At 38.4% G+C, this 25,641-nt stretch overlaps 1 protein-coding gene across 5 annotated transcripts in view; it reads left to right on the top strand.

Moving 5' to 3' along the window:
- elmo1 (engulfment and cell motility 1 (ced-12 homolog, C. elegans)) overlaps positions 1 to 25,641 on the top strand; it is an 86,626-nt gene that overhangs the window by 46,948 nt on the left and 14,037 nt on the right. For 4 of the 5 annotated variants that reach the window (XM_084130935.1, XM_084130933.1, XM_084130934.1 and 1 more), the window contains 8 exons: positions 12 to 163; positions 500 to 578; positions 2,678 to 2,728; positions 3,024 to 3,146; positions 3,306 to 3,434; positions 5,712 to 5,816; positions 9,142 to 9,250; positions 20,030 to 20,166. In XM_084130935.1, coding sequence (XP_083987061.1) covers positions 12 to 163; positions 500 to 578; positions 2,678 to 2,728; positions 3,024 to 3,146; positions 3,306 to 3,434; positions 5,712 to 5,816; positions 9,142 to 9,250; positions 20,030 to 20,166 — 885 coding nt within the window. Of the gene's footprint in view, positions 1 to 11; positions 164 to 499; positions 579 to 2,677; positions 2,729 to 3,023; positions 3,147 to 3,305; positions 3,435 to 5,711; positions 5,817 to 9,141; positions 9,251 to 20,029; positions 20,167 to 24,226; positions 24,503 to 25,641 lie in introns of those variants that run through there. The other variant, XM_084130936.1, reaches the window with a different exon arrangement.

The following is a 25,641-nucleotide window of genomic DNA, read 5'->3' as shown; positions in this document are numbered from 1 at the left end:
TTCATCCTTAGATTGCCAGTTATGTGTGTAAATCTGCCATGGACACTGCTGTACTCCAGAGGTCTCTAGCCATCCTGGAATCAATGGTCCTCAACAGTCAAGATCTCTACCAGAAGGTGGCTCAAGAAATCACCATTGGCCAGCTCATCCCTCATCTGCAAGGGTATGGAGCAGGGATAATTTATATCTCTTTGGCATTGTAGTTCTCATATTGTATTCAGTTTATTTAAAGAAAAGGTTAATCCATTTATTCTTACCCATTTGTCATTTATTCTTCTCCATATAATGAAAGCATGACTGTCAGGCTCCAAAAATGACAAAAATGCACCATTATTAGTGCATGCAGCCAAGTTTGAATATGCACATCTGGGCGTCAAGCTTTTGGGGCTTTACAACCCTTCGTTACTGTATGCTTTTTTTGTAAATGATGATCATTTTTGGTGAACTATACCTTTAATTGTTGCTCTCTTCATTTTTTTCCCCCTCTCTCTGGCAACAGGACGGATCAGGACATTCAGACTTACACTATCGCAGTGATTAATGCGTTGTTCCTCAAAGCCCCTGAGGAGAAGAGACAGGTACAGCACACACAAACCCATTTTCTGCTTTTTCCATTTGTTTGTTGTTGTATAAACTAAATAATGGTAGTTTCTTCGTCAGGCAAGACGTGAGAAAATCCCACCCAAATGTCTTCCATGTTTGTCTAAATTATTGTTCTAACAAGCCACAACTTTCAATAGTGTCATACAACATTATTTCATGACAACTCTCGATATTGAATGTTATTGAATATGGCATATATTAATGTATTTGGTCTTGGCGGACTAGATCTGCTATGCTACTGCTTCTGCTAATGATAATTATTATTGCTGCAGCAGAGCAAATATGGACTTGCTACAGCTAATAGATACAGAGACACGTTTCTGTGAGCATGTAAGATATGCTGCTGCTGCATAAATAGACCATCCTGTAGTAGATCTAGGCAGGTGGAGCGGGGGAGGTGGAGAAAACACTGAACCAGACTATTTAAATGTTGAGCAAGCAATCTCATTGGCTGCAACATCAGCAGAGGCCCACCAGCTTGGGCCATGCGGTAATGATGCGAGTGCTTGCAGATTGCATGTAAAGAACCTTTCAGCCTGCACCCTCTAGTGGTTCATGACTGAACTAGATACATTTTGTCCGTCGTTCTGTATTATCTTGGATGGCTCCGCACACTGAAATCTCATTTGTCCAAATTCTTGCTCCACATCACTGCATGTTAAACATCAAATATATAGTGATTGGCTAACATTTTGTCACTTCATGCAGCATTTTGGTTTCAGTGCAAACATAAAAATTGCTAGACATTGGAAAATCGGTTTGGACAAAGTGTAAGAGGTGCTGTTTGTGTAGTCATGCAAGTATGTCACTTAATTTGGCATCATTTTGTTATTTTGTACTTGTATGTGTGGGAGTGTCCGTTTGTGTGTTCGTTTTTCACCTCAGATCATTTCCTTTTCCTTTCCTCCACCCTTATTAAATGCTTGTTATTCTTAATAGCCAACTGAGTGGAATGAGTGAGACAACAATCCTTAAAGGCGTGGTCACATTTACAAATTTTCTGCGAGTTTTCGTGTGTAAAATCCAGTAATTTCAATGGGAATCCACACGATCATGAATTTTGTCTGTGAGCGAAAGATTTCGATGCTTGAATTTGCCACGTTAACTGTCAGAGAGCTGCTTAGTGACTTCTGTGTGATCTGTGCTTCATACATTGCTACACTATTGACAATAAACAATGGACCTTTTTTTGGCCGTGAAGCTAATGTGACCGCACCTTAATACTCCTTTTCTTTTTTGTAGTCAGTACTCACAGTGATGTAGTTTTTTAAGTTTTTGTAATCAGTACTCACAGTGATGTAGTTTTTTAAGTTTTTGTAATCAGTACTCACAGTGATGTAGTTTTTTAATTTGATTAACTGAAGTGAAAAAAAATAAAACGTTAATAGTTAAAGCTGTTGTAAGCAATGCTAACCACCTTGCTAACTTCCCTTAAACTAAGCCACTGAATTAGATCGCCCCTCATTTCTACGACCATGCAAAATGATTGACAGACAGTCAGACAGCGACTCCCAGTGTTCTGATTGGCTAACACATGGTGCCTGTTTACAGAGCCCTGTGCTGTGTGGTTTCTCAGGACACCTATTTTTGTGATATTTGTCAGGCAGTTGGACATTTTATGTGTAGTACTAAAAAAATTGCTTACAGCAGCTTTAAGTAAGTGAGTGACTTAGGAGTCACAGCGGGCTCAAGTAACTGCCTCATATCCTAAATGTCAATTTACAGTTTCTCCAGGGCTGTTTTGCTGACCTCTCATTTCTGTGCTACTAACAAAATGCCTCTGCTTTCTCTCTCGCTTCTTTTCTCTTCTCTTTTTCTGTCTCATTCTCTCATTATTTCCTCCCCTTGCTGTGCTCGTAATGGTAGTTTGATGAGGAAAATGTGAACATCCTCGATTGTCCTCTAACAGTAAGTGCTCTCTAGTTAAGGTGAACCCTCTGTAGGTGATTTAACTGATATTTGACTGAGCTGTTTTGTATGTTTTGTAGAGCTATACCTTTTAAAGAGGTTATTGAAGATGTGTGTGTGTGAATGTGTGAGATTTAAGGTGACTCAATGTTTTGTTTGATTGTAGGAGATGGCTCACATTCTAGCACAGAAGCAACTGCGCTCAATCATCCTCAGTGTAAGTGCACATTATGCATAAATAGTACAAGTAGTATGGCAGTATGCCAATCTGAACATAAATATCTCTCTCTGGTTCTGTTTTCCTGTAATTGATGCAAAAAACATACTGGTAAAGTAGTAATTTGTTGTTAGTATTTAGCAGTAGAATAGGTATTAGCAGTAATAATAATAGTAATAATATATTATTTAACCCTAATCATAAATGACTGGAAAAGTCATGATACCATCTCCACAGCAGTCAGGCGTTCTCCATCTGTCTAACATTCTCTTTCTCTCTCTTTCTCATTTGTCAGAATGTGATCAGGAGTAACAAACCCATAAATGATGAGATGGCACACCAGCTCTATGTGCTACAAGTCTTGACCTTTAACCTTTTGGAGGACCGCATGATGACGAAGATGGACCCTCAAGACCAGGTGAAACTCTATCACTGAACAGTTTTTACAGATGTAGTCAGACAACGTTCAGCCCTGCTTATTATATAGTTCCTTGCCAAATAAACAAATGGACATTACATATTGATTTGATTTATGAGAGCTGTGCAATAACATGGTTTCATACCTGTGTTTATGAAGGCTCAGAGGGACATCATCTTCGAGCTGCGCAGGATTGCTTTTGACGTTGAGTGCGAGTCCAACAACAGCGGAAGCATTGAGAAGCGCAAGTCCATGTACACGCGAGACTACAAAAAACTGGGCTTTATTGTAAGTTTTCATACATTCCATTGTTATACTCTTTGCTAGCTCTAAATTTACAGAACTGGAAAAAGATCTAGATGTTTTTCATTGTAGTCCTCGCTCATTTAATAAAGTCTGTGGTGAAGATACATTTCAGTATGTGGGTGCAAGCGAGAAAGTCTCATTTAGGTGCAATCTCCAAAAATTTAATAAAGCCTCAATCAAACAGCTGCATGAAGAAATTCATGAACAATGACCTGGAATTGTTTATCTGAAGCTGTTTGTCCCCAAATAACATCACTATAATTGCAGTTCAAAGCATTGTCTGAATCCATTGAGGCTCGGCTAAGCTCAGAACATTCAGAGCTCTTTTATCAAATTTGTTTGACACATTTCACTGCAACAAAATATCCAGCGCTTTCTCCTTTGCACATCAAACAGGGCACCTCATCAGACATGCCCAGATGGCAGAGATGCCGCCTGTCATTCTGTCATATTTTGACACTATTTTTTTTTCTCATGTGAGTTTGTCAGCCAGGTTTCAAGCAGTGACATCAAGGCCTGGGCAATATGAAGGAAATATGTATTAATTATTATTTTGATGGCAAATATTCAGATGATTATTATTTCATGTTTTTCTAATTTTTCCCTCAAACTGTAATGCTGAAAATATAATTTGTGATAAAAAAAAATTAAATTAGTATATTTAATTAATGTATCAATTAGTTTGCTGTTAGTGAGCTGTGCAGAATGTGTTAAGACAACAGTGTTGCTAATGAGGGCTGTGTTCCAACTCTCTCAGGGCATTGTCACGTTGATGGATGGGAAATTGGTCTCCAGTGCCCTCGCCACAGACGTGTTTTTAAGTACTGTGTGTGCGCTGCCAGTGGACTTTGCCTCTGGCTGACTGTGTTCAGAATGTAATATTAGCGTCGTGCATTCTCCGTACTGTGCATTATATACTGTATGCTTTGCACTGTATAACTTAAATAAACTACTGCTCAAAAGTTTAGGGTAGGTAAGATATAATATAATATAATATAATATAATATAATATAATATAATATAATATAATATAATATAATATAATATAATATAATATAATATAATATAATATAATATAAACAATATTTTGTAACAATTTAAATGTCTACTATTTCAAATAAATGCTGTTCTTTTGAATTTTGAATGATCATGGTTTCCTCAAGCAGTATGTATAAGTGTAATAATATTATATAATAATAGGAAATATTTATTGAGCACCAAATCAGCATATTAGAATGATTTCTGAAGGATCATGAGATGCAGAAGACTGGAGTAATGACGCTGAAAATTCAGCTTTAAAGTAGAACACAGTAATTTTAAATATTTCACAATATACATGTTTTTACTATATTTTTGATTAAATAAATACAGTCTTGGTGAACAGAAGTGACTTCTTTTAAAATCTGACCCTTACCGAACTTTTGGCATCCCGCTGTCTCGCATCCCGCTCTCCATTGAATGGAAAAGAGCAGTGTGAACATTGTTCCAAATTGTTCTTTTTGTGTTCCATGGAAAAAATAAAGTTAGTTTATAACAACATGACATTAAAGACTGTAAATTATAATTTTGGGATTAGCTATTCCTTTTGCTTCATTTAAAGTGCTATTAACTAATGATTTAAGAAGATCCATTGATGTTACTTGCAGTTCATTTGAAATGTAATATTGCATTGTGGGATACAGAATTTGGTTCTGGTTACATACTGCTTTTTTATTCCATACATGCAAAAATTGCCATTTTGGCACAGTACACATACTCCAAACTGCAAATCTACAAAGTTAGAATGCCCTTCCAAACGTTCCTTCTGTCTCTGTTTCACTGTCTGTGAGTAATCAACCATGTTTTTACTCTGTGGTTCCTCTATTCAGCGCCACAGACTCACCAGGGTCCATCCAAAAGCAAACACAGCATAATTGGCAAACCCTAAATCCAGTCAGGCAGCCACAGAGCCCTCATCCTCAAAGCCATCTCACATTTTCTGAAAAGCGCAGATTATTTTGAAGTAGACGGTCGAGCAGAGGGAGCCGATATCGCAGTCGTAGCATTTGCAGAGAGCTTGCTGGGCCTTTGTCATCCACCAGGGATATACAGGCCTGTTTCTGAATCACAGACTGGAACCAATGTAACACTTCTCTTATCTCGACTCAACTACTCAAAATGCAATACGAGACTCTGCGTGATTACGATGCGAGTCATGGAGTCAAGACTAGTGTGTGTGTATCCTCTCGATCATGCTTGTGTTTGTGTGTGTTTGTGTAGAATCATGTGAATCCTGCGGTGGACTTCACTCAGATTCCTCCTGGGATGCTGGCTCTGGATAACATGCTCTATTTCGCCAGGCATCATCAGGATGCTTATATCAGGGTAAGACATGCTCACTTTTCATAGATGCGGAAACTATTTTCTTATTTTAAACGCATATTTATTTCTAATCTGTTTTATTTATAAACTGACTAGTGCTCAATTATCACCTCTAAAGCAAAGTGTTACCTCACCAATGCTGACCTGAGTCATGCATTTACATTAAGATTTTACAAATTTAAGACCTATTAAAATGATAATTAAGATTTTTGTTATACCAATTAAGACATTTAAAGGGGTGGTTGATTATGATTTCACTTTTCCAACTTTAGTTAGTGTGTAACATTGCTGTTTGAGCATAAACAACATTTGCAAAGTTATGACGCTCAAAGTTCAAAGCAAAGGGAGATATTTGCTTTTACAGAAATTGCTTTTTAAAGCTGGGCTCAGTAGTTTCGGGTTTTCTTCGCTGTATTCTCGCTTTTTGCTCGCAGGTTTCTCTCTAGAGCTCCCCCCACAGCTTCGGAATAGATATTTGACAACACTGTTGTAAAAACTCGTTGGCGATTCTCAGACACCAGAGGCTAGTAGATCAACGACATCAAAGCAGATGGGACATTCTTTAAAACGTCTTCTTCATTCGGGTTCGAACAGCGTGAGGGAGCGCAATAATGACCGCATTTTAGCAGATTTCTTTTGGCCGTAAAGCAATTGTTTACATCGCGAGACCTGATATCACGCGATACTTCCTGACGCGGCGGCCGGCGCCCCGCCGGCTCAAAGTTGCAAGTGCGGATTTTCCGCTCACGGGCACCAGGGGGGTGCGAAACGACCACCATTCAACCCGAAATAAGTAATATAACCATTCCAGTGACTCCGAAGCTGTTCAGTTAAGGTACAAAAGTTACTTAGTTCACCTTTAAGGACTACAACAAACGGCTAGTAGGGACTACACAACATTCCTCCTGGGTTAGTGACATCACAAACCCTAAAATGTACATAAACCCCGCCCCCTGAACACGATTTATAGATTATCAAGACAGAATATGCTAATCAATGACTAGAAGATAACTACACATAAGCTACATAAATTCATCAACTAACCATTCAGAAATGTTGTTTACATGTTGTCACTTCTTCTTGAGTCTCTCCATCATTGTCTGAATCCGGTTTGAACATAAAAGGCTGAAAGTTTTTGAAATTTTCAGTGCCTGTGTGAGTGCAAACTGTTGTAGCTCCGCCCCCTGTGCCGGGAGCAGCAGCTCATTTGCATTTAAGGGGACACACACAAAAACGGTGCGTTTTTGCTTACCCTCAAAAAATTACAATTTTAACATGCTATATAAAAATATCTGTGGGGTATTTTGAGCTAAAACTTCACATACACACTCTGGGGACATCAGAGACTTATTTTACATCTTGTGAAAAGGGCATTATACCACCCCTTTAAGACTTTTTATGACCTTAAATATCATAAATTTGTTTATTTAAGGACCTTCTAGAATATTTTTTTATTCGCACATGTTCTCTAATGCATTTTACAGTTTGCACCCATATTTTTAGTCTCAACTGACTGCACTTGCATTTTCGAGCCCTGTCTCCTCCAAAACCCATCATCCACCCCTCTATTCATACTCCTAGACTCAGTAAGGAAAGTGAATTGGGATTGAATGAGGACATTCCTTGTCTCCTGACATTACTCTTTAACTGCACTATTCCACTTCACTGCCCTCTGCAACGGCGTGCTGTGATTCTGCAGCTCATCGCTGTTTTCACACTCAAGCGATACCCTAAAAAACCCTAAAATACACTCGGTACTCCGTATACACCCCAGTGCCCAAACACTTAGCAGTATAAAGACCATTTTTGTGGGCCCCCCTCATCTGGGACTGACAACAATTCCTCCCACACTGAAATACAGCTTAAAAACTTGCTTGGTGTTATTTTTGTTATTTCTAGCAATAAACAGTAAATAAACATCCAAATTAAAGAGAGAGTTCACCCAAAAAAAATCATGTACTCACTCTCATGTCGTTCTGAACCTGTAGGACTTTCTTGCTTCTGTCAAACAAAACAAGTTGTTTTCAAGAATTGTTTTGTCTGTACTTTGTCAGTGTGGTCCAAAACAACATAAAGAAAAATTAAGACTTTTTTTGGGGTGAACTATCCATTTAAATAGTCAAAATGTATAAATAAAATAAAATAAAATAAAAATAACTGTGTCAGAATGAGTAACAAGATTGTGTCTGGGGTTGCAAATTTAGCCTTAACTATTAGCTTACTTTAATCTATTACTCAGTAGGGTCTATCATCTTTTTGACCAAATGCTGGTTTGTAGTTATGGATGGATTAATGGATAAATGTGAATTTCCCATAAATTAAATATTAGTTTGATCATTTTTCTTATATTAACTCTTTCCCCCCAGCGTTTCTTAAAGTTGCCAGCCAGCGCCAGCATTTTAGATAATTTTCACAAAACTTTCATTGCCCCCAGAATATTTAGTTATATGAATATCTGAACATGCAATATATTAAAAGAAAGAAAAGAACATTTGCTTTAGAAAAAATACATGCATTTTTTTTTTTTTATCAACAATTGAATGTGGGTAACTTTTATTGAGGGGAAAAAAGCAACATTTTGAACAAAAAGCTGAGAAAATCGCATTTTTGTCAAAGACTACTCGGATTCAGAGCGATGATCAAAACATAGGCAGAGTAGATCGAGTCCATAAGTCCATCAACACCCCCAAAAAAACAGTAGCTGAAAAGTACCTAGTTGACTTACTATTTTCAGCGTGATTCTGAAGTGCACAGTTGATGGACACTTTACTATCACATGAGGCCACAGGAGAGGATTTGTGAATGGCAGTGAAGCGACGCAACTGACGCTGTAGGTCATGTGACAGCGATAATGGCGGATTTAATGCGTCTAAATTTCATTAATAATACCCATATTTATAGTATATCATATATAGAAAGTACTTTTTTAACTGTCTCAAAGTAAGTTCATATTTAAATGTAGTACCTACTTAAGACAGTATGCAATTTCAGACGCTGCTATGGATTGCCAGAAAATTCTGTCAATGGCGGGGAAGCATTGTGTCATAAATAACGGAAAATTCCGTCAATGGCGGGGAAAGAGTTAACTTTTTGTATAAAGGCGAGTGGCTACATAAAAAAAAATTACACGTTTTTTTTCATGGGTGTCACAATTTTAATAAATATAGCATATTTTTTGAAATTGGAGAAATCATTGCTAACCAGGTTGCACACAAAAATGAAAAGTAATTTATGCAGCTCAGTAGTTTTTTCTACAAAGCATTTTGCTTTAACAAATTAAAAGACAAAATTGACATTGCTGCCCTTTAATTCTTTGTGCATGTTACAGATTGTACTGGAAAACAGCAGTCGTGAGGATAAACACGAGTGTCCATTTGGTCGCAGTAGTATTGAACTGACGAAGATGCTGTGTGAGATTCTCAAAGTCGGAGAACTTCGTAAGTGTCTTCTTATTTACCATTGACGTGCCAGATGTCTTTCAGTTTCTTTATTGAAAGAATAATTTTTGTCATTGTTTTGTCTGTCTTTATTCCGCACGTTGAGACTGAACATTTACAAGCAGCGAAGATAAAAGGCAACATTAGACTTTATAATTGTAGAGGATTTCATAAATTAATGAAGTAAAGAGCCTAATGTTTGCCCTCTTCCAGTGTCTGAGCTTTTAAGACTTGCTTTTATGTCTCAAGTTGAGGCTGCAACAACCGACGATGTCTGACCTGAGCTAATGCATGAGGACTGAGTCTAGTATGACTCAAACTCAAAGCAGGACACTGTTAGGTTGTTTCAACCTTGCACATAAAAGAGAGAGAGACAGAGAGAGAGAGAGAATATATGGAGGTGAGCATTCTGCTTATCGATTCACGTGTGCGCATTTTGGTGTGGTTTTAAACCATTCAAGCGCAAGAAGAAGCGTAAGAACACAATTTGGGACTCTAATGGAAAATAAAACCATAAATCCACTCACTCTAAATAAATTTATTTTCTAGTGATATTTTATTTGGATAAGAGTTTCTGCCCCCACATCCGTAAATTCTACCTCAGGGCCGGTATAAGACAAAGAGTCTCCTTTTCATCCTTCTCTGGAGTGGTTGAGAAATCACAAAGAATTGTAAATCCGTTGCTATATTCAGTCACGCACCATTTAATGTGGCACAGTTGGAGTGATCCATCACATTTATTAAGCACAATATTGAGAGAGTAATGAGCAGCCAGCAAAGCATTTTATTGTTTAAAAACTCCATTTGGTATTCTGATTCAAATTAGCAGAAAAGAGCACAACCTCACTGAGAGCTTTTGGGCGTTATTGAACGGTAAGTATATTCTCAGTGGAGATTGCTCCACCATCCTGTCATCGGAAACTTAATTAGCTGAACTTGCTGAGAAAGCTTAATGTAACTCCTCATTTAAAAAGTAATGCGTGTCTTTTAAAGCAAGGGCTGTGGGAGGACACTGCTGTTTTAACTAGGAGAAGAACACTTTCACATACACTTTAAGTAAGTTTCCATTTGGCAGATACTTTTGTTCAAAGTAATTTATGATGCACTTACAGACTCAGGGTAGATGCTAGGTTTGAGTTGACGTGGCAGTGAAAGATGTAGAATTGTTGTTTTGATTTTTGTGAATGTTAAAGGGGTGCATATCTTCAACCAAAATGCCATACTACTCACTATACTCTTCTCATTTGAAGTTTTATACAAATAGAAGATACTTATTTTGATGCATATGACTCACTTTGATGTCCTATCTTCAGCAGTGATGGGCCAGTTTGTGCACTCATCAATCCAGAAAGAGGTTTAAGCCATGTCACACCTTTGAAAGCTTTGGAGACCCCAATGGTGTTGCAGATGATTGCTCATTTTATGTTAATGAGAGTTTCCCGACACTTGTTTTAGCTTTTAGGCTATCATATCCCTTCAATTATGCTGACACAGTACACTGTTGTGGGCAAACAATTCTTCCTGAACCATCTCTCAATACCCTGTCAATTTGACCCTATCCATGATAGATTTTTTAAATGGCATTTCCCACATCACATTTAAATATGTTTTATCTAGCTGTGGTATAAGAGTTTCTGTTCGACCAGCACTTCCTTTCAGCAGTCATGAATTATTTATCAGGAATCCAGGTGTCCCTGCTTCACCTCCTCTCAGAGAAGTGTTGAAAGTTTTATAGCCGTCCATGTTTTTCCTGCAAAAGCTTTAATGGAATCTGCGGTGGTCAGACGCCATGCAATGGCTTCCAATTTCAGCCTTTAAAAAGGCGTATCTAATATTTATGAGGAGAATCAAAATGGCTACTGGCAGAAATGTCCTTGCTTATGGATTTATGGTGTTATTGTACTTTTACTGGGGGAAGAGAGTTTCCATCTTATGACTGAACTAACATACTAATGATGGCTCAGAACTGTGAATAATTTGGCCTATTATAGAGTTGAACTATAGGAACTATATTGAAAACTATATAGTAAATATATGCAAACCAGCACATTCATCATCTTTGTCAATAAAGATCTTACAAAAATCAATTTTACAATTACAGTAAACCATAAACATAGCAAAAATGTCTGGTGAATGCTGTTTTAACATCTCACCGGGGTTGTTTTAGCGATATTGATGTTGAGCAAATGCCCTAAAAATGTAATTTTACATTTATCTAAAGCCAGCGTGAATTGAGTTTGAAATGTAAAACAATGGATCAAACTCCTAATCATAAGTATGAGGAATAATAATAATAATAATGATTCTTAGATTATTTTATAATCTATATACACTACTCTTCAAATAAAAAGTTTGGGCTCCGTACGATTTGTTTTGTGTGTTCACTGAGGCTACATTTATTTGATTGAAAATGCAAAAATACAACAAAAAAACAGTTAATAATTGTTTTCTACTGTAATATATTTTTTAAAAAGCTGAATTTTCAGCAGCCATTACTTAATCATTCTAATATGCTGATTTGGCGCTGAATAAATATTTGTATTATTATCAATTTTGAAAACAGTTGTGCTATTTTTGTGGAAACCATGATACATTTTTTCCCCCCAGTATTTTTTTGATGAATAGAAAGTTCAAAAGAAAAGCATTCATTTAAAATAAAAATCTTCTGTAACAGTTAATTTTGATCAATTTAATGCATATTTGCTGAAGAAAATTTATTTCTTAAAAATACCTTTATAATCTTGAATCGAGATGTACTGGATATCAGACTTTGTATAAATCAATAAATATCAGAAAGAAATTGGGTACATTTTAATAATAATTATAAAAAGAAAACTTAAACATTATTACAGTTTTATTCTGCTTTCTAAGATAAGTCATAATTATTTTATTCTATTTATTGCGCACATCAAATATGTCTGGACCATACGTGTGCCATCAGGGATGAATTGCAAATTCAACTTTGTTTTCTATTATTTACATTTACATTTATGCATTTGGCAGACGCTTTTATCCAAAGCGACTTACATTGTATTCAAGGTACACATTTTACATTTTGTCAGTTCATGCTTTCCCTGGGAATCGAACCCATGACCTTGGCGTTGCTAGCGCCAACGCTCTACTGTTTGAGCTACAGGAAAGCTGTATCTATTATGATTTGTAAAACTATCACAATGAGCATGTCACAGTCAGATCCCCTGCGTTTGATTTTATTAATACAGCCACAAGCATCAGTGATCCTCAGCGCCATGCAGATAAAGTGTGGGTTAACAGCATCAGGAATAGGCTTGTCTGTAACGGTCCGTATTATCTCACACCTCCAAGATGATGTTCTTGACATCCCTGCTGCTCAATCATGAGCCCCCTACTGAGATATGGCACACTTTTAAGATGGGCACATGGTGCCATGCCTGGGCAAGCCTGTGTAATGCCTGAGGGATCAACTTTAAGTCTGTGGATGAAACCAGACCGCTCTTCTGTTCAGCTCTAGTTGCTACCAAAATGCAGCGGAAGATACAATGGGTAAAAAAAGCGCTCCTTTCTGCGTATTGACATGGAGCTCCCGCATGTCTTGTTAACCACTGAAGTGTATTTGTTTAGTGGGAAATGTTCTCCTTGGAACATCTTCTGCTTCAGTACTCACTGAGGCTCTTTTTTCTCCCCTGTACAGAAGTTAGTGGATATGGATGTCGGTTTTGACAGGCCGTACTATTGGAGTACTTCAGTTTAACTTCAGCTGCGCTCGGTAATAAGACCGCTCATGGCACAACGCACAAATGCTGACAAAAATACACGCGGTGTGGGCAATTACATGGAGTGAACGATGGACGCTAGAGAGCTAAGTTGAGTTAAATAGAAATTTACACTGCCTTTGAAGTGATCCCTGCGGCTGATTCATATTATTAGGTCCCATTAGCAGCTCAAAGAGGTTCAGAAGAACCATTTGCATGCAGTATTTTATCTAGTTGAAGTCAAGAATAGTTGAAAACAGGGGTCTTGAATCTTTTTGAGGCCGAAGACCACTTTGTGAATCGAGAGCTGGTGCAGAGAACCCATTGTATTGGGTGTTGCTTTGTAAGCCTGGCCTATAATAATGTATATAGTACCATATCAGTGTATTTACATACTTTGTTTTGATGTTTACATTACAATGTATTCATTTAAGTTCAAATGCACATCATTGATATTCTAATGGCTCTGCAATGTGGAAGGGACAATGAAAAACATTTATTTAGCTTTTAAAATGAATATTATTATAAAGTTAACTTAAAAGCATAGTTAATCCAAAAATTGTATTCTTTCATTCTTTTTATCACTTTTATGTGGTTTTAAACCTGTATTATATTTATTCTTTAGTGGAACACAAAAGAAGATTATTTGAAAAAAAATGTTGTCCATATAGTGAAAGTCAGTGGGGTCCAAAACAACATTAAACCCCACTGCCTTTCATTGAATCGACAAAAAAATGACACACAATGTAATTTTTTCTGTTGTACAAACTTTATATTTTATATCCTAACCCTACCCATAAACTCAACCCTCACAGAAAACTTTCTGAATTTTTACATTCAAAAAACATAATTTAGTATGATTTATAAGCAGTTTTCTTCATTGGGACCAAAACATGAGTGTGATATGTGGTTCAGGTATTAACTACATTTTGTTCCACAAGGATAGTAATACCAAATGCCTTTTAAAAATAACATTTTTCAAAATATCTATAAAGTCATACTTGTTTGACTGAACTATTTGTATTTAACTAATTTTGATTTAAATCCAGCAATAATAGGTGCATTATTGCTGTAGATTCCCTGTAGAAGTTAAGCTTAAACTTTTCCAATCTTGGAGACGACAGTTGGATGGTTAATTTCTGAACACTGTAATGTCAGACTGCTGGGAGGTCTTTTCAGGATAGAATGAATGGATGATAATGAATAAAAAAAGAAGATAAAACTGTGCCATTGGTGTGTTCAAGTTTTCTCATGCAAAATAGATGAGTGAACAGATGCAGCTGCTGTCAGCATCTAACCCACATTCAAACACTGAGGTGCAGGTCCAGGAGAACATCTGCTGTGCTTATATTACATAGCAAAATAGATCCTGTGGCATATGTAGATAAACATGACTAGCATCTATTTCATCACACTCAAAGGAAATCAATAGTCTGTGTATTAGTGTACGTGTGTATGTATGATAGTTTGTGGATTGACGAGCATTTATGATAGTGGATTGACATGCGTGTATTATAATATGTTGACGTGTATTATAGTTTGTGGATTGAAGTGTTTATGAATGTTTGTGGATAGATGTTTGAGTATGAGACAAGTGAACAGATTGGCGGCGGTCTCATCTGTCATGCATCGTCAGTTGTTTGCATCATGTTGGCAAACCTGCCCCAAGTAAAACTGCTCCTTGATCTCCCTCAATTCTCCTGCCTCAATTCTCCTGCTCAAAGCCAACATTTGCTTAACGATGATTTAAAGTGATACATTTAAAAATATAAATTCTGTCAAAATATGCCCCTCATATTGTTCCAAAACTGTATGACTGACTTTGTTGTACATAAAAAGAGAAATTTTGAAGAATGTAATTTTGATTGAGAGTTAATACTTTTTAGCAAGTCTTTTTTTTTTTTTTTTTTTTTTTTTTGTAATTCTAAAAAAAAATTATTTATTTTTTTCTGTGCAATCTTTACTGATTTTTATAAAGTAAACATAAGAATAACTTTTATATTGTTAGTAATAGTTCACTTACTGGACTGAAGCAACTTTGTTATACTTGACTATCCATACATCCACTTTTAGAAAAATCATGTTAAAATGTGATTACTAATTATGATACATCAGGCTTTTGAGGAATGTTTATTTGCATTGCATTAAATGTTTTGCCCCCACACAATAAAAACTACATAGTTTTGATCATTAAACTATGCTTTTAAATTTCATCTTACGAAGACATTTTTGGGAAATATAGAGAGATATTTATATGCATTTTATGCAAGTAGTCTGCTATACTGTTATAAAAATCTCATTAATATACATTACAAACTATCAGAATTGATTTCATCTTACTTTTTGGTCATATACATATCAGCAACAGCACCAAATTGTATATTTTTGCTCAGTTTGGGCCTTAAAAATCAGGGTGTTTTTTTCCATATTTTCTTAACTTATGCTGTATGAGCCATAAAAGCCTGAGAAATCAGAGATGATAAAAAAAAAAAAAAAAAATTTCTGACTACTATTCCATATGTCAGGCATTACAGGGTTAAAAAGTAAATTCTAAGTCTTCAGAAGTCATTTGATAGTTTCTTTTTGGCCTAGTATAGCTTTCCAGATTTTTTTTTAAACTTAATTTCCCTCTGGAGATGTCACAGGGTGTACTTTGCCTAATGGCAATGATTATTTCATTCTCCATGTCTTGAAGAGTGTTCCCTCTGCATTGAAGAGCCAGGGTGGCATCTATCACTGTACATTCGTCAGTTCATCACAGCTCTTGCCTCGAAGATGACCTCTCGCAGCTGTCATCTCATCTTGACATCTCATTGTTCATTGTGTGATGTTTGAACATCATCCTTGGGGCTTTCAGCCTTGTACTCGCTTGTTTAGTTTGTTTGTTGTTTTCTTCCCCTAAGATGCATCTTGTCTTCCATAATTATCTGTGGCAGAACATCAAGAAGTGAGATGATCATGTCAGATTTGGAGAGGTGGAGGGGTGGCCAAGGCATCTGCCAGTCCTATAATCCTATGACCTCTGTGTAGATGCACAAGAATATGGACATATGGGTAAAATTCCTGGGCAGATTCCCAGTACGTGATCACGAAGATCATATGTCTTAATTAAAGACCACCCAGACAAGTCTCTGCAGAGCCTGTACTCTTGAGGATAAGGCTTCCTAGCTCAAGTTGTGGAAGCTCTTAGTGATGACCTCCAGATTCTCAAAGATGAACCATTGTTCAGTCATCAAACTGCTCAGAGTTCAGTCTACCTCATGCAACTTGTATGAACTGGCTACATGTGTCCTCCACAGCAGTGTCTTATCCAGAGTTCAGATCACGTCTTGTCCTTTTTGTTGACCTGCTGTACATGATTCACTTCTGCATATTGTGGCTCGTCATTTGCCTTGAGGGATCAGCAGATTGCCACACCTTTACATCACTTCTCTATAAGCAATACACATGTAGAGGTCGAATCATTATCATGAAGAGTTTGTTGCAGTTAGTCTTCCATGTGTTGAGTCTTAAAGCCTGCACATACTGTTGGGATTGATGTGATTACATTAAATGATAGGAATAAATGATAACAATATATTGATTCTAAAGTTACTTTTGTAAAGCCAATTGTAAAATCAATTGGCAGGCCTATTATGTACCAGGGGTGTTGAAATGAATCGTTTCTATGATGCATCGCGATGCGGATGTGGACGATTCTGCATCGACGCAGTAATAGACCATAATCGATTATAGCCTACTGACGTTTCTCTGACGTCATTCGTCACATACGCGCTTGTCACGCTAGCATAAAAAAGGCGAAGGGAGGCAAAACACAAAAGTGAGTAAAAAAAATGTATCCACTATTTTAACATTTACAGAGTGCGTGCGAGTAGCCTGTGTGTGTGTGTGCGAGTGTGTGTGCTTGTGTGCGAGTGCCTGTGTGTGTGAGCGTTTTTGTAACTTAAGTGCACTACTTGACAGTTTCATGCTTGTGTTTATTAGCTCTAAATGCTCCTGTCGTCAGCTGTGTTCAGACTTACGTTTTTTTTTTTTACTACATTCAGGAAGTGTACTTTCTTGGACCAGATAAAATCAAAAGGAGTTCATAAAATAAAAAGGGAGTTCTGCTCGTATTCATTGACGAAAATGTAGCCATGTGCAGTGATATTTTGCAATGCATCGTGATTTCGAATTGAATTGAATCGAATCGTTGACATGATAATTGTCATCTAATTGAATTGTGAGACCGGTGACGATTCACACCACTATCATGCACTGACATCAAATGTTGAAGGATTCTATGAGAAAAGCCATGAGAGGAATCATAACTTCTTCTGCATTGAATGCTGGTATGATGCTGATTCATAGCTGGCTCATGGAGGGAGTACAGGAGGTCAGATGTGACTGTGCTGACGGATTAAGGTCATGAAACAGGTTTTAACACTTTTCTGACAGCCCCTCTGCTTACCCAACTAACCAGTTGACATGTTGAATTGTAAGCTATTTACACTGCAGCTTTGCGCTGTGCTGTGGTTGTTAGCCGGAGAGCATAAAGCCCATGTTAATACTCACACCATGCACATAATATCTCTGCCTCCTCTGTTATGTCAGTCACGAGAAACTGACTAATATGATATAATGATGTTATATGATGTAATCATGCTTTTGAGTGTGGACATAATGTATACAAGGTCTATAATAGCTGCACAAACATTTCCATGCATCTTAAGGGCTGTTGTTCGTCAGGTGCAGGATCCCTGAAGTATGTGACTGAATTTTTGCTGATTTTGCAAATGCCATGTGACTAATCACATTGAAGCTGCATTAAAATGAAATGAAATTCAATTCAATTCAATTCAATGTTGTTAAAATATTAAAATATAATAGATATTATTCAAAATATTGTATATATATTTTCACCCCTAATGATCCCCTAGTGTATAATGGTGTATATTTGCAGAAAATCTCTTGACTTCTGGATAAATAGGAAAGGATTGTGTTAATCACACTGCTTTGAAGATTAAAGGTCAGGAAGATCTTTGAGGATCCTTTAGTTGCAATATGAGAGAACATCCTGGATTAATAAGATTCCTCCATTCAGTGTGACTGCCAGCTAGACTTTAAAAGTTGCATCAGACTGTTAATACTGCCCAAACCTGTGAACTCAGGGCTTAGGCGAGAGCCAAAGTGACTCTGACATTTCATTCCTCAGCAGGTGGGTGCTGATAGTGCTGCCCTCCCCTTCAACACACCCTTGAACTCCTCTGACTTCTGAAGGAGAAAGAAACTATTACAATGAATCAGTTGGAGCCATCCCAAAGGACCAGGCTCTGTGGCTTGGGCAGTCTGGTGGATTGAGCCTCAGATTGACCGGTCAGATGACGTCACTCTCAATGAAAGCCCCATTGCGCCTTCAGGCATCATTCATTATGCTGTGAAGTTTCAATTTTGACCGAGCCAATGCAATTACTGGCCCTCTGCTGGGGCTTTGGCAGGTTCTCTGAAACTTCAATTCCCCTAAATGAGAATCTCAAATAGTGGCTCTCATTCAAAGCACCATTCCACTCGAGTAGTGTTTGTATTAAAGTGGCTTAGCTGACATAGGTGTGTGCTGCCTCAGGGTGAAAGCCTCAGTTTCATTTTCACCTTGACTGCTTCTGTTTATAAACACAATAATGGCACCTTCAGTTTTTATAGCGCTCACCCAGACTTTAATTTTCCACGCAGCCATTCTGATTTGATTCAGAATTTTTTTTATGAAGCACTAATCTCACACGATAGATCATCACAGAGCTCTCATTCCATAATCCTGCTTTAGTAATATCCCGGGGGGAAATCTTTGAGGATCATTTATGAAGTGGCGAGATGAAGAGCAAGTCTCTCTCTTATCGTTCTTATGAGGGTAATCAGCCAACATCACATCCATCTATATTCCATCTTCATGTTGCTGTTACGTAATGTGTGATGTGCTTGTAAGCCTAGTAAGAGGCTAGTTGGAGTCAAGAACTCCAAGACCCAGGCCAATATCAGACCCCAGAGACTCGGACTAAGATTAGACCCCTTGAGATCTGTCTGTCCAAAAAGCATTTTCATGAACTGAAAAAGAGAAATGCTGAATTTATTGACTGTAAAATGAGGCCCAGATTTGTATTCATTTAGCAAATGCTTTTATTCAAAGTGACTGAGACATAAGGGATGAGATAAGAAGTTTCAGAATTGCTCAGAAAAGTACAAAAGTATGAGATACCATGAGACAACAGAAAAAGAATGAGGAGGGTTTCTTTACAAGAAAGTTTTAAAGAGTAAGTGCCTTAACAGTTGTAAGTCAAGTGTTCACAGAAGAGTCTTTAGTCAGTCTTTTGGAGAGGAACTTGGGATCCAGCTGTTCTGTTGAGAAGATACAGACCTGAGACTGGAAAGGCGGTGACGAAAGCCAACTGTTGTCACCTCGCGTCCCTGCTCCCTGCACATTGTAAAGACTACTCCCAAGCTAAATAGCACATTCTTCTGCATCTACATGAGAGGAAATAACTCTCCATAACAGTAAATGGCAGTAGTCTATATGCATCTTTCAAAAAAGAAGAGGTTCTTGACAATCTCAAAGGGTTTTTTGAATTTCTGAATTAAGACCACTGACTAGTTGGCAGGCGAATGCATTGAAAGAAAACACGGCTATAAAAATGCCATTTTTATCCAACTATTCACAGTCACTTCAAATGTGTAGGTGTCCTGAGAGCCAAGCGCATGCTTCTAATGCTTGAAAATAATCGTCTGCTCTGCCAAGGGGCTCTTTCAGAGAGATGTGTCGTGATGTAGCACCATTCGTTCCCAGCCATATCTGATGCATCAATGCATGAGAAGCCCACGTGAGGGCTGAAGCTGGCTAAGAAAGCAGACACGTGAGCCTCCTTAAAAGTTAATGTTCAAAGTCCCTGTTGGAGAGTCCTGCAAGAGAAAGTTCTCTTGAGACTGCTTTACCTGATAAATCAACTTTCCTCAGGTGGATTGGGGTGCAACATTTGACAATGAACAAAACGCTGACTTTGTCCCAATTGTTTGTTTACAGCCAGCGAGAACTGCCATGACTTCCATCCCATGTTTTTCACCCATGACCGCTCTTTTGAGGAGTTCTTCTGCATCTGTATCCAGCTACTCAACAAAACCTGGAAAGAGATGAGAGCCACTTCTGAAGACTTCAATAAGGTGAGAGCAGCCCTTTTGATTTGAGTCCCTGCACCTGTGTCTAATTCTACATCAGTCTCCCTCTTCTAGTGGTCAACCAATATGGGTTTTTGATTGGCTGATGCTAGGGTTGTCATGATACTAAAATTTCAGCACAGCACTGAACACAGCCCTTTAATTTGTTAGTAATATTTCACTTTTTTTTATTAAATTACAACAATGGGTTAAGGATTTCTGTTATTATTTAGTTAAGAAAACATTAATATTTTTCAAGTAATTATTCAAGAAATTTTAATTTTAAAATTAATTAATTTAATTAATTTTAAATTAATTTTAAATTTTAAATTTTAATAATAATCCAAATAAAATTACTTACAAGACTTAAAATAAAGATACAAATTAAGTGTCATGCATTTTCATTTCAACATAATTGACACTGTGCATTTGATGGTTCACATGCAATTTGAATTTAAATGTAGAATTATATTACGATTATTATTTACTCAAAAAAAAAAAAGTGCATTGGCAGGTCTGTCAATATATTTTAAAGTAGTTTATCAGCCAATCATGCTCCTTATCAGATATTTAGTCTATCACTACTTCACACTACTAGGACTTTTGCAGGGGATGATGGTTGTTTCAAGCTCTTGGCAGAGATGATTTTTTTTTTTTTCTGGTTAAAGAGGTGGTTGAGATTTGCTAGGCTGTTGTTTGTGTAATTGTGATAATCACACAGCAAACTTGTAACCGATTTATAGCATAGGATAAAAGACCATCTTGTGTAAAGCTGTATATTTGAGCTTAATTAAGATTCATGGACATGAAAAGTCATTTTTAAAATATCTCCCTGGAGCATGTCTCCCTGGACACTGTGATTAAATTCATCATCCTTTGTTTTCTTACATGAGCAGCACATCTGAGAAAACTTGCTTGCTTTTGCCCCTCGTCTGTATTCCTGCCTTATTATAAATAGACTTTCTGAATATAGAGATAAAACTGCTGTTTAATCTGGTGATCAGAACTCCCTATTCTTTTTTTTCTTTCTGACAGTTGTCTGGCAGTGTGCACACATGGAAATCTTAAACTTTACTGGAGGGATGAAAAGTTGCTGTCGGTAGATTGATTTGTTTCAGGTTCTTTTAAAGGTAGCGAGAAGGTTGAGGTGGTGAAATGCACTAATCAAAACTTTAGCCCTATCAAGCTCTTGTTTCATAGAATGACCTTTGCGTGAGTGGCCTGTGATTCTTGCCTGTGTTCCCTCCAAATAAAAATCCACATAACCATCAATTCTGAATAATAAGACCATCACGTCATCAGCAGAACGACTGCATGTGATTTCTCCCACTAAATATGAAGTTATGCCAGTAGGAGTTATCCTTTTTCTTTTCACAGAAAGAACACCTAAGTCTCAACATCCCTGGGCTGTGTTTACTTGTCGTGTGTGGACACAATCCTGATTGAACTGAAGAAGATTAGACCCACCTCTCCGCCCACCTTTGTGGGAGCTTAATACAGACTTAGAGGAATAACTCTCGGCTTCATTGTTCAGATGTCGCCTTCTTAAGCACACTTAACTTTGGCATTGTTTTAAAATTAAAGTATTATAGGGCCTTAAAAGTTTGAGATAGTTGTTAATTACATGTTGGTCTTGGATCCCTCCATAATATATAAATAACTCTTTAAGCCTCTACTACTATAGAATCGTCACTTTAATAAAGTAGTATAAACTTTATTACACCTCGTTGCTCCAGTTTAATATACGTTTATAAAATATACTAAATAAAGTTTATATAAACTTTGGGACATCTGCCTTTACATGCACATGAACTTGGGAATTTATGGGAATTTTTTACCATTCTTCTAGAAGTGCATTTGTGAGGTCAGGCACTGATGTTGGACGAGAAGGCCTGGGTCGCAGTCTCCGCTCTAATTGATCCCAAAGGTGTTCTATCGGGTTGAGGTGAGGACTCTGTGCAGGCCAGTCTAGTTCTTCTACACCAAACTCACTCATCCATGTCTTTACGGACCTCGCTTTGTGCACTGGTGCGCAGTCATGTTGGAACAGGAAGGGGCCATCCCCAAACTGTTCCCACAAAGTTGGGAGCATGAAATTGTCCAAAATGTCTTTGTATGCTGAACTAACTGGAACTAAGGGGCCAAGCCCAACCCCTAAAAAATAACCCCACACCATGATCCCCCCTCCACCAAACTTTACACTTGGCACAATGCAGTCAGGCAAGTACAATTCTGTTGGCAACCGCCAAACCCAGACTCGTCCATCGGATTGCCAGACAGAGAAGCGTGATTCGTCACTCCAGATAACACGTCTCCACTGCTCTAGAGCAGGGTTCACAAATCTCGGTCCTGGAGGGCCGCTGTCCTGCAGAGTTTAGCTCCAACCCCAATTAAACACACCTGAACCAGCTAATCAAGGTCTCACTAGGCATACTAGAAACTTTCAAACAGGTGTGTTGGAGCTGGTTGGAGCTAAACTCTGCAGGGACAGCGGCCCTCCAGGACCGAGATTGGTGAACCCTGCTCTAGAGTCCAGTGGTGGTGTACTTTACTCCACTGCATCTGACGCTTTACATTGCACTTGGTGATGTAAGGCTTGGATGCAGCTGCTCGGCCATGGAAACCCATTCCATGAAGCTTTCTATGCACTGTTCTTGAGCTAATCTGAAGGCCACACGAAGTTTGGAGGTTTGTAGCTATTGACTCTGCTGAAAGTTGGCGACTTCTACGCACTGTGTGCCTCAGCATGCGCTGACCCCGCTCTGTGATTTTTACATGGCCTACCACTTCATGGCTGAGTTGCTGTTGTTCTCAATTGCTTCCATCTTTGTTATAGTACCACTAACAGTTGACCGTGGAATTTTTAGTAGTGAGGAAATTTCACGTGAGGACTTATTGCACAGGTGGCAACCTATCTCCGTACCACGCTTGAATTCACTGAGCTCCTGAGAGCGACCCATTCTTTCACAAATGTTTGTAGAAGCTGTCTGCATGCCTAGGTGCTTGATTTTATACAACTGTGGCCATGGAAGTGATTGGAACACCTGAATTCAATGATTTGGAGGCGTTTCCCAATACTTTTGGCAATATAGTGAGTGTATGTGTGGGTATGTGTGTATATATGTGAAATAGTGAGGATGAAATAATAATACAAGGATAATACAATTTAATATCATGTATGTATGCAACTGTCTTCAGGCCATACTTTATAGCATTTAAAGCACATTTTATATCAGAAATGTGCTTTTAATGCAAGCTAAAGGTTGGGCTATATGTAAGTTCTGGCGTCCCTGAATCTGTGGATGTTTTTGTGGCTTTTTTTTGGCATGTGAGCTGATTTTATTCATTATGTCCTCCATTTTGTGCTTTTGTCTTGGTGGGTCCAGTCAGACATGCGTTAAAATGATTATGAGGCTTCACTGTCACTATACAGCATTGATGGACCTCCACCATTTTCGGATGACTGCACCTCACCATCCTCTGCCTCTTCTCACAGACACACAACCATCTAATTTTTAAACGCACATGCTATTTTTCTCCTCCCCCACTCTCTCTTCGTGATTGGCCTGTCACATCCTGTAAATATTGTCTGTCCATCTGTGTGTGTGTGTGTGTGAGAGAGAGAGAGAGAGAGAGAGAGAGAGAGAGAGAGAGAGAGTGTGGAGACGAGAAGCAGGAGGCAGGTCTGCTCTCAGCGATGCTTTGGGGGCTAAAAAAAACTGACGGGCAATGGTTTGCCTGTTTCCATGGCAACCACATTCTAATTACTCCCTCTCCCGCTTCACAATAACATAGAACAGCTATTGTGTGCGTGTGTGTTTTGGTTCATAAACAGCTGTCTTCTCCACCCAATCAGCTCTGACGAAGGCAGCTATGACACCTGACTTTAAAATGGCCACTTCGGTGCATCCAAGCACAGTAGTAGTGATGTAGTGACTCTGTTTAAGCTATAGCACAACCCCCACCCCTCCCCCTTCCAATCTCTCCCTCTCCCTTGTATACAAACCACGTGATCCTTATTGCCGGAACTCCATTGGCTGAAGCAGCCGTGGCGTCTGGCCAATCAGGCTTTAGCGCTGAAATGGACATAAACTGAGCTGCTTGGAGATGCTTTCAGACTTCAGAGTGTTGATGGGCAGAAGAAATCAACCTTTGGCTAAAGCTTGGTCCGTTTTCATTAGCAGCACACACACACACAAACAACCCTGGAACCATCTGCCACCACTGTTTATTTTCCTTCTGGTGATCCTTTCGCCCCTGCACCTGGTCAGGGTTTGTCTCTGCTACACTGGGTTGGACCAGCGTGGATCCGCGCTCCCAAACATGGAGGTGACAATGGCATGTGAGTACTGCTTAAGAGATCGCGTCAGGTGCATGGAGGAAAACGGGTGCAGACTGAATGAAAAGGATGAAGGGTCATTTGCAATTTTGCCTGGATGCTGACGGGAAACGAGAGATAAAGCAGGCGCACAGATGGAGATGGCTTTGTGTGAAGCTGCTTGTAGTAATCAGGTTAGAGGCAGATTTCAGCTAGCGATTAAAGAGGAAGCGATCCAGCGAACGCTCCAACCAGCGCGCTCCTCCGTTGCCCATCCCCTCCTTGGGGTACTTGTTATGAATGAGCGCTTTAATGTGTTGTTTCTCCATCACTCCTTTCTCCGTAGCACATTGACCTCTGCTGTGTGGCTGTTCATTAAGTTTGAATTATTTGTGCATGTATCCCACGTGTACATAGGCTTGTCGTAAGATCAGCACATTTTTTGTTACTCTTTTTACAGGGAAGGCTTTTATTGAGGTTAATCCCTTTTGTATACAGCCTTGTCCTTTGTGAAGTCTTTGTTAGTTCAATGTTCACAGGATTTACGTTTTGTGATCAAAAATACTAAAAATCTCCCAACACTTCTGAATTCTGTGATGGGCTGTCAGTTAGCCCCTAACGTTGATTGATTATGGTAATATTGCAGGCAGGATTTTTTTCAGAGCATAAATCTGCAAGATCTCATAAAGTGAATGATGTCTCGAGGTGTTTGGTCGTGCTCAGCATCCGCACCCAAGCCTCCGGTCCACAATTCCCTACTTCCCCTTGCAGGGCAAGATTTTTTTTCTTTGTTTCTTCTTTTTTCTTCACTTTCCTTTGTTCCTTCCTTTCTATCTCTTCTTCTTTATTTCTTCACTTTTCCTTTCTTCCATCTTTCTTCCATTTTTCCCTTCTCTCTTTTGTTCTCCTTCTTCCTCTCTTCCGTCCTTTCCTTCATGTCTTCCTTCCTGTCTGTCCTTCCTTTCTCATTTTCCCTTCCTTTCATACTTTTCTTTCTTAATTTCCTTCTTATTTTCTCCTTTCCTTTCCTTTCTTGCTTCCACCATTTCTTTCTTTTCACTTTTCACTTCACGTTTTGTCCTTTTCATACTCGCACACAAACGCAGTGCTACTTTACGCTATGAGCTGAGTCTCCTGGGACCTTAAGTGACCTTAATGCATTG

Source organism: Abramis brama, assembly GCF_963993115.1.
Source record: "Abramis brama genome assembly, chromosome: 12".
In the NCBI taxonomy this organism is placed as follows: domain Eukaryota; kingdom Metazoa; phylum Chordata; class Actinopteri; order Cypriniformes; family Leuciscidae; genus Abramis; species Abramis brama.
Note: the sequence above shows the minus strand (reverse complement) of the source record. Positions and strands in the feature narration are given on the sequence as shown.